The sequence below is a fragment of the Cucurbita maxima genome, unplaced genomic scaffold, assembly GCF_002738345.1.
Source record: "Cucurbita maxima cultivar Rimu unplaced genomic scaffold, Cmax_1.0 Cma_Scf00048, whole genome shotgun sequence".
Lineage (NCBI taxonomy): Eukaryota > Viridiplantae > Streptophyta > Magnoliopsida > Cucurbitales > Cucurbitaceae > Cucurbita > Cucurbita maxima.
In genome coordinates this window covers 596,798-606,292 of record NW_019272064.1, presented here as the reverse complement: position 1 = coordinate 606,292, position 9,495 = coordinate 596,798, and the positions used below count along the sequence as shown (strand labels likewise).

General features: G+C 34.7%; 2 protein-coding genes and 1 non-coding gene across 4 annotated transcripts; all 3 read right to left on the bottom strand.

The window, feature by feature from the left end:
• Nucleotides 1-239: 239 nt before the first annotated feature.
• LOC111470953 lies at nucleotides 240-9,023 on the bottom strand. Of its 2 annotated transcripts, XR_002715147.1 has the most exons (3): nucleotides 8,646-9,023; nucleotides 8,014-8,427; nucleotides 240-250 (listed from the first exon to the last, which is right to left on the bottom strand). XR_002715147.1 is itself a non-coding variant. In XM_023116615.1 (2 exons), the coding sequence occupies exons 1-2, from the start codon at nucleotides 8,989-8,991 to the stop codon at nucleotides 8,096-8,098; spliced, it is 678 nt and encodes a 225-aa protein (XP_022972383.1). In that variant the 5' UTR covers nucleotides 8,992-9,023; the 3' UTR covers nucleotides 7,901-8,095. The 2 variants fall into 2 exon arrangements, 1 of the variants encoding a protein (XP_022972383.1); XM_023116615.1 differs by lacking the exon at nucleotides 240-250 and having other exon boundaries at nucleotides 7,901-8,427.
• Nucleotides 538-2,106, bottom strand: LOC111470952. The gene is made up of 2 exons (XM_023116614.1): nucleotides 1,758-2,106; nucleotides 538-972 (listed from the first exon to the last, which is right to left on the bottom strand). Exons 1-2 carry the CDS (start codon nucleotides 2,104-2,106, stop codon nucleotides 641-643), a joined length of 681 nt encoding a protein of 226 aa, XP_022972382.1. The 3' UTR covers nucleotides 538-640.
• On the bottom strand, nucleotides 2,524-2,596 carry TRNAE-CUC. Its single transcript has one exon. It is a non-coding gene; the product is annotated as a tRNA-Glu (tRNA).
• Nucleotides 9,024-9,495: the final 472 nt, after the last annotated feature.

Here is a 9,495-nt window from a genome sequence, read left to right as displayed (position 1 = left end):
AAATTATTTTTAATATATATATATATTTTTTATATTTTTTTTAATTTTAATTTTTTAATTTCTCTTATTCCAGTCTAATTATATATATATATATATATATATATATATTTATTTATTTATTTATTTATTTATAATTTCTCTTATGAGTTTTAAAGACTTGCTTTTGTGATGAAAGGAGTCGTAACCGTGAAATTAAATATTAAAATAATTTATAATAAATATTTGATAAAAAATCATTATAATTTAAAAACTATCTTAAACTTTTAGTAAAGGTATTTCAAAAAATATATATTCTATTATTAATTTTGGATGGAAAGAGTTATTATTTCGTTTAAAAAATACTCTTAAATTTTCATTCGTATTTCAAAATATAACGGTCTACATTTTAAAAAAATTAAAAATATATTTTTACTACTAATACCGGTTAAAAATATATTCATAGACTTTTAGCATTAAAAATTATTTTTAATATATATATAATTTATAAAAATTAATATTCGTGCTGGCATGTGATATAATATTAAATTCATGATAAAATTACCAAATTAGCCTTCTGAGTTATTTTATTATAAAAGTGTTGCATACATAATATGGAATATGTTAATAAGCAATAATTGATTAATTAATTAAAAAAAGAGTTCTAATTTCGGAACGCCGCCTTGTAATCTGCCCAGAGCTGATCCACCGGCTTTCCGAGCAACTGCAGGAAGTAATCGGCGGAGTAGCCATTTTTGAGCCACCGGTTCAGCTCTGCAACGAACCCACTTCTCAGCCCCTCTAAATAGTCCAAAAATCTCGCCGTCACGTCGTAGCCTTGGTCCCACCTACTCCCGCCGCCCGGCCCCACCCAGTGCCCCGGAATATACCCCGACTTCAGCCGTACGTAGTCCGCGATCCCTTCGATCAGCCCGCCCGGTGAACTTGGGTTCCCATTCCATTGCCAAATATGGGTCATTTCGTGGTATAGCACTCCTGTCCTCAAAAAAAAAAAAAAAAAATATATATATATATATATATATATATTATTATTATTATTATTATTATTAATTAATTTTGGATGGAAATAATTTTTATTTTGTTTCAAAAATATCTTTAATCTTTTATAAATTTATTTTTTAAAATTTATTTTTAGAAAATTTCACTAATACACGTTATTTTTTTAAATTAAAAAATAAAAAATATACATTGAATTCTCAAAAATAATATTTACCTCCTCGAACATTTATTTAAAATATTTAATTCGTGAATGAAAATTATCTATATACATCTTATAAATGGACGTAAACTATTTATTTACCTTTTATAAATCATTTTTTCTTCAATTTTAAATATATTAATAGTAAAAATTATTTATGGGTACTTTTAAAACTTATTAATAACGTTTTCATAAGTAAAGTTATTTTTAATTTTTTTTTTAAGTTTAAAGGTATAATAAAATTTTATTTTAAAGATAATAATATTTTTGAAATTTTAGAATCAAGTGTATTTTTAAATAAAATATTAATTAATTTTAATATTTTTAGTTTGTGAAAATTTAAGGATATTTTTTAATTTTTTAATGTAAAATTATTATCAAATTTTTAAAAATAAGTCCAAATCTAAAATTTAGGAATATTTTTGTCAAAAAAAAATATTTTATATTTAATAAATTCTTAAAATATTTAAAAATTTTAAAAGTTTAATTTAACATTTTTAAAGAAAAATTTAAAAATTAAAAAAACAAATTTATTAGACATGAAATTAAAATATATTAATACCTGTTATTTCCTTCTTCAAGTCTCCGCCATAGTTAGCAATATAGTCTGCACCGACATGAATCTCGTCGTTGCTAGCAAACGCCACTCCATCATAGTCTCTATCGATGAACAGGCTGACCTTCTGCACATTCTTCCGATCAGCATCGGAGCTTTGCCGGAAAATGGTCCAAATAAAATCAGTGGCAGCTGCCAATATCTGCCGGCTGTAATCTGCTCCGATTTCGTTGTCGAAGCGGATACCGCCAGGAGTTCCGATCGCGTCGTTCGTGACGATGTACTCAACGGCAGAAACAGCCTGCAGGAGGAAGAGAGAGGAAAAAAGGAAGAAGATGATCTTGTTGGAAGCCATGGTTGTTTATGAAGCTTAGCTAGCAGCTTGGCTGGTTTAAATAAGAATGATCAGCTGTTGACTAGTCTTGCCATGGCCCACTAAAAACGCTGACGTGGAATAAAAGACTTTCCTTTTGATTACGTGGATTTGGAAAAGTAATTAAAAAAATTATTATCAAACTTTTTAAATAAAACGTCTTTAAATATTAGATATGGAAATCAAAGTCTTGGAAAAGAATTAGTCAAAAAAATTATTTTTTATAATATTAATAAACAAATACAAAATATTTACAAGTTTTAAAAATTATAGTGCTAAATAAATAACATACTCAATATGAGCTTAGTTTAGCGGTAATTATCGTTTATTCATTTTCGAAATTTGAAAAATAAATAAAAGGAAGAGGCAACAAAATGAAATTTGAAAAACAAAAAGAATTTCCGTTGCCGGGATTTGAACCCGGGTCTTTCGGGTGAGAGCCGAATATCCTGACCAACTAGACTACAACGGATTTGTTTATAATTAATATCAAATAATTTTATATTATTACCATACCGGCCTTTATATTTATATTTTGTTTGGAATAAACCTACCGGCCTTTATATTTATATTTATATTTTTATTTTTATTTGAATAAATAGTTCCAACTAATGAAATCTCAATCTTAACAAATATTTATTTATAATTTAAGATTAAAAAAAAAAAAAAACCATACCCATTTAAATAATCACAATTTATTATTTTTGTTGAATTTTAATATTTTAATGAAATAATGAAAGGTTCTAGGTTTTATTTGACAAATCTTAAATTTATTGATTTCGATCACAAGTTCGAGATCTAGCTCGAGTTATCACTCGTGCAGTATCATAAACCGCTTCTAGTGATGGGTGTTCCTTTAAGGCTATTTTCTTTGTTCGCTCTATAGAGTTTTGATGTTTCATTTATTATAATGGAATTTTTCACGATATTCTAACTAATTTATCTATATTTCTCTAATTCTTGTCAATAAACTCCTAGTTCATATATAAGACTTACCGACAGCCACATTTGAATCGTTTTTATATGGAAATCAACCCAAGGTGGAACGGATTACCTTAATGATCAAGATCAAGAGTAAAGAAAACTCGTTTCTAACTCGTGATTCGAATTACTCCACAAGAGGTTTGATCAATACCACTTGAATGACTCTACATGCAAGTTCTAAACACAAAAATTTACAAAGTTTAGCTCTCAACAAAGGTAAAATAGAAATTATATTTTTAATTCCAAAATCTGATGTCTAATAAAAGAAAATAAGGCTTTATATAGCTTTTACAACATTAACCTGTGTGATACATAACTATCAAATTAAATGGGCTAGTAAATGAGAAACACTCGTATAAGCTCCATATTAAAATGGCTAGTTAATGGTGGAATATAGTAACATACGTGGTTTACAATATAACCTTAACTCCTAGCTTAAATATGACAAACAAATAATTAAACTATAATTAAATAATGCAATTAATAAAATGTGGTTATTAGTCACCTTTGACTAGTTTTATAAATTCAACGGAGTTCATTAAATGCAACTTAAAGTGCATTTAATTCATCTCTTTCTTGAAGCTCAACTTTGCATAACATATAAGGGAGGTCTCCAACGTCTTCTAAAATTTTCTTTGATGAGCTCACCATAGCTTGAATATAACTGTATAATATTTGTTGTAGCTTCTTGGCTCTCGTCCTTGTAATTGGACCTTGAGGTATGAAAATTCTTTGGTCGTGGTTCATATCACGTTTTATTGGCTCTTTGGTAGCCTACAATAGCTAGTAGCTTGATGGTCATATAAATTCATAGCCACTTAGTGCGTCGATTAGGTAGTTTTTAGGGCCTCATAGACTCATAGGATATGTGCAACTCCAATCTATCATCTTTCAACCAATAAAACACACGTATAGACCCTGCTTCTCAAGGTAAGATCATCAGTAGAGTCCATCCCCACAACGTACCGTCATTAAAAAGAGTGTAATTTTCAAAACCACTATTAGATAATATAGTTACGAGGTCAATCCTGTGATATCCCACATTGGTTGGGGAGGAGAACGAAACACCCTTTATAAGGGTGTGGAAACCTTTCATTATCAAACGCGTTTTAAAGCCTTGAGGGGAAGTCCGAAAGGGAAACCCCAAAAAGGACAATATATGCTAGCGGTGGGGCTTGGGCGTTACAAATGGTATCATATCTAGACACCGAGCAATGTGTCAACGAGGGAGTTGTTCTCCAAAGAGGGTAGACACGAGGCGGTGTGCCAGTAAGTACACTGAACGCCGAATGGGGTGGATTTGGTGGTGGTTCCACATCGATTAGAGAAAGAAATGAGTGCGAATACGCTGGGCCCTGAAGTGGATGGATTATGATATCTCACATTGGTCAGTGAGGAAACGATACACATTTTATAAGGGTACATCGATTAGAGAAAGAAATGAGTGCGAATACGCTGGGCCCTGAAGTGGATGGATTATGATATCTCACATTGGTCAGTGAGGAAACGATACACATTTTATAAGGGTGTGAAAAACTTTCTCTAGACGCGTTTTAAACATTTTATAAGGGTGTGAAAAACTTTCTCTAGACGCGTTTTAAAGTTTTTAGGGAAAACCCAAAGCTAACGGTGAGTCTGGACCGTTACAGACCTAATGAGTCAGGATCACGAAAAAGGATTAGCTAGCTCAAATAAATCTAATCAATCAAAATCGACCATTTGTCCAATGACCAATTTGCCTCTTGCAGGTTCCCATATAAACATCATCGTCTTCTCCGAAGAGAAAATCATTCATAAATCAAATTTCATGGCTTCCCACAATCTAATCTTCCTAGCTTTCCTTATAACTCTATCCTCCATAAAACTCACAAACTAGCGGAGTCTCCGTCACCAATGCCGCCGGAAACACCGCGGGCGGCACTCGTTTGAACCTCGAAATCGAAAATTCTAACGCAGAGAATACTCAAAAAAAAATTGCTACCGATTTTATCTTTAAAATATTCCAACCGTGATAAGGATATTTAGTAATAAATTAATAGATTCATTTAGTGTTATTTTCATATCTTTGTAATTTATTTGATTATAAATAAGATAATATTCAACCGAGATCATTTCTTTTCAATGGTTTTTTAATCCTCTAATCTTCTTCTTCACCACCCCTGGTGGCTTTGACGCCGCAGGGGCAGTCTTCATGGCTGCCGCAGGCGGAGCCGATTAATTACTCTTCAGCTCCACCCTATTGACCTCCAAATCACCTTTAGTCATACAACCTCACCTTTTCCAACCCAATCGGTTTTTCCCTTGGCCAATATAGTCTCCCTCATTTTCTTCCCAATCAACCCTTCATTCTTCCCAAAAACCCTAATCTCAGGATTCTTATCAGTGTTCTTTTCATAAATATACGGAATCTCGACAAGCCCATCAACCTTTTGCAGAGATTTACCTTTGTAATCTGGGTGCCGCACTGACCTATTCGCCAACCAAGTTGCCGCTGCCCTTCCTGCCAAAATTGGCTCCTTCGCCCAATGTGGCAACTCTTCCGAGTGCCCTTCTGGCCAAAATTGGCTCCTTCGCCCAATATGGCGACTCTCCTCTTCCGACTTCAACATTGTCTTTGTCCCTTGCTCTAGGTTTCCCTTTCTACTTCTTGAGGTTAGACATATTCTCACTAGAGCCAAGACAACATCGTCGCTAAGTGACAATCCCTCTTCATGGGTTAGACATATTCTCGCCGAAGCCAAGGCAGCATCACCGCTGAGCGGCGATCCCTCTGCAATCTTTGATGGCCAAGAAATTGTTTCTCTACGCCTCCTCTGAACCAGGTTGTTGATATCTTCACGAAAAGTGTTTCTCAACCTCTTTGAATTTTTTAGATTCAAGCTTCACGTTCGTTTAAATTCGACGCTTAACTTGCGGTGGGGTGTTAAGGATATTTAGGAATAAATTATAATTTACCATATATATTATATTTTATATTTTATTATAAGACAAATATTAGATATTTGTCTTATTATCAATATTTTTCTATTTATTTTTATTTTCATTTATTATTATTTCTATATCTTCCAATTTATTTGATTATAAATAAGATAACATTCTGAATGGATTAATCAAACATTCTTAAACACGTCAACGCTGACATAAACTGTCCACAAAATCCGCCTCATCATCGACGCCGAAAACGAAGTCGTTTCCTACACTTCCGGCACTGACATATTCATCGCCGCAAACTACATCGTTGAATATCCGGCGACCTGAGGAGCGAATTCGCCGGAATTTTGTACCAGGAGCTGGGAAAAGTGTGGCAGTGGACTGGAAACGGTGAGGCGCCGGCCGGGCTTATCGAAGGGGTGGCGGAATTCGTGATGCTGAAATCCGGGTTTGTCCCAGGAGAGTGAGCGGCGGCGGGAGATGGTGAGAGGTGGGATGAGGGCGGCGGAGGGGTGACGGCGAGGTTTATGGAGTATTTGGAGGGGTTGGGGAGTGGGTTCGTGGCGGAGCTTAACCGGAAAATGAGAAATGGTTACAGCGAAGATTACTTTGTGGAGCTGATGGCCGCGACGGCCGACGAGCTTTGGGCGGAGTGCAAGGCGGAGTACGGCAAAATAATTAAATACTAATTACAAATGATTAATTAAAATTAAATATTGTTTGCACGTCTTTGTAATTTTCTTCAATATTTTAAATTTTGTTTTGATTGTGTTGTCGGAGCTTATGGAAGAAAAAAAAAAACGTGTTGACATTTTCAAGCACCTTTGAACATGTTGACTTTTTCAAACACCTTTGAACATTTTCTTTCTTCAAAACTTATATCAAATAATAATAATAATGTCGCTGTTATACTTTTTCAATAGCATCGGGAGTACTTCGACCAAAGTCAACCAAGTAAGTGACCTTCCTTTAAGATAGGCTAGAAATTGCATGTGTTACCGTTGTATTTACGATGTATGATGATGTATAAGTTATGATGTTTGAGCTGCATGATAATGTGCATAATTTATATATTTTGATGTATGAAGTACATGATATGTTTGATGCACTTAATGATATTATGATGATGAGTATGATGATTGCATTACTTTTATCTTAATATGTTGATGTTTTTCATATTAAGCATGTTATATGATGATGAGTGTCATATTGCATTATGTCGAGAGATCGATCTAGGACACAACCTTAAGAGCATGGAAATGATATTAATATAAATATCAAACGACCATGTGTTACTTAATGTAACAAAGAGATAAGACTAGAGAGTTATGTCAGAAGAGATGTTAAGATGAGAATTAGAGGGACCTCATGCATGTTGTATGTACATAAACATTGAATACTTCCCTTAGAGATGATGAGTGCGGACGCTCACAGTATGATGAGCACGATGATCATGGGGAGCATGACACCAGGGGTTCCACTAACCTCTAGACGTCGTTACAGACAACTAGCTTGACAGAGAGAGTCCATGGGGTGTGCAAGCCCCCTGAAGATTCACACTTGCACATGTGGATCGTAGGTAGAAAAGTACTACACATCCATAATAGTTCGAAATTGGAGGCCACCGCTAATAGGAGATGAGATAAAGATAGGTCCTTAAAACATGATTGCATACGATTGAATTTAGCATGACTTCTATGGTGGGGTCACTTACTGAGTATTTACTAAAGTTGTGTGTCACATCATTATTCAGGTAAAGGCAAGACGCTCATGTATAAATGACGACGTCATCGCAAATACAGACTACGACATAGGATAGATGCATATTTAGATTTCTAGTCTTAATTTTTCTTGCATTTCATCGTTTTAAATTATTTTTCTTTGTATTTGTTTTATTTTTTAATTCTAGTATTTCGTTTGAAACACGGACCATGAGACATTAGTAGCGACTAGAATAAAAATTACACAAACTACCACACAAGGGTAACAAACCCATTCTTTTTTATTCCAATTTAAAAACTTACCCTTTATTTCTAATACTCAACCACCACATCCTTCAATTCCCAAACGCCGCCTTGTACTCCGCCCACAGCTGAGCCACTGGCTTCCCCTGCAACTGCACAAAGTAATCGGGAGAGTACCCATTTCTGAGCATCCGATTCAGCTCCGACACGAACCCGCTCCGCCGCGTCTCCAAATAGTCCAGAAATCTCGCCGTCTTGTCGTACCCTTCCTCCCAACTTCTCCCGCCTCCGGGCTGAACCCAGTGCCCCGGAATGTACCCCGCTTTCAGTCGTATGTAATCGGCGAACCCTTCAATCAGCCACCCCGGCGTCGCCCCGTTTCCATCCCATTGCCAGACATGCACCATTTCATGGTACAATACTCCTGAAATATATCAAGAAATTTTTTATTTAAGATATAAAGTTTAGTTATGCAATATATTATATATAATTTTTTTTCTTAATTATTAATATATTTTATATTATTTTCATGGTAAAAGTTAATGAAATTGAACTTCCGATTCCGATCCCATTTCTGTTTCTCAATTCTTAATTAATGAATTTTCATGTTTGGTGGGAGTTCAATTAGGGGTAGCTTTATACCTGTTACCTCCCTCTTCACGTCCCCGTTGATGCCGGCGATGTAATTAGCACTAACGTGAATTCGGTTGTCGCTAGCAAACGCCACTCCGTTGTAATCTCGGTCGATCAACAGGCTGACACTCTGCACATTTTTCCGGTCGGCGTCGGTGCTTTGACGGAAAATGCTCCAGATAAAGCCACTGGCTTCTATCAGTGTTTGACGGCAGTAATCCGCTCCAATTTGGGTGTCGAAGCGGTCGCCGCCGGGAGTACCACCGGCGTTGCTGGTGACTGTGTAATCAACGGCGGAAACCACCTGTAGGAGAAGGAGAGAGAGGAGGAAGAATATTATGTTGTTGGAAGCCATAATTGTTGCTTGTGAGGCTGAGGTGGTGAGCTTCGTTGCTTTAAATAAAGGAAGATGGAAGAATTGTCTTGTCAAACTCATTTCCTAGAAATTTCATAAATTTTTATTTCTTTTTATTTAGATCGAGTATGAATCACACCGACCGATAAGCCTTGAAGCAAAGGACGAAAATGAGTGGAATCAATGTGTTTTAAATTTCTAGCCTTTGCACCATCCATTTAATGGACCGTTTGTAGAGTCTGTGACAATGATTGTTTAAATTGTGTGAAAGTTCTCTTATTTATAATGAAATAAATTACAACGATATGAAAAAATAGAAATATATCAAACAAATATCTATATATTTGTCTATATTTACCTTATAATAAAATATCAAATATGATATATATAGTAAACTATAATTTATTACTAAATATCTTTAATAGTCTGAGTTTGGGTCGTGTCTAAATCTCAATGTGGCTGGTCATACTCTCAGGTCCAATGATAAACTATTGTTTAAAATAG

Excerpts from the sequence above, each read along its gene's own strand:
- LOC111470952 (XM_023116614.1), bottom strand. The coding sequence starts at position 2,106 with ATGGCTTCCAACAAGATCATCTTCTTCCTTTTTTCCTCTCTCTTCCTC. Across the intron at positions 973-1,757 it reads CTTGAAGAAGGAAATAACAG|GAGTGCTATACCACGAAATG; the intron begins GTATTAATATAT and ends TTTTGAGGACAG.
- LOC111470953 (XM_023116615.1), bottom strand. The coding sequence starts at position 8,991 with ATGGCTTCCAACAACATAATATTCTTCCTCCTCTCTCTCCTTCTCCTA. Across the intron at positions 8,428-8,645 it reads CGTGAAGAGGGAGGTAACAG|GAGTATTGTACCATGAAATG; the intron begins GTATAAAGCTAC and ends GATATATTTCAG.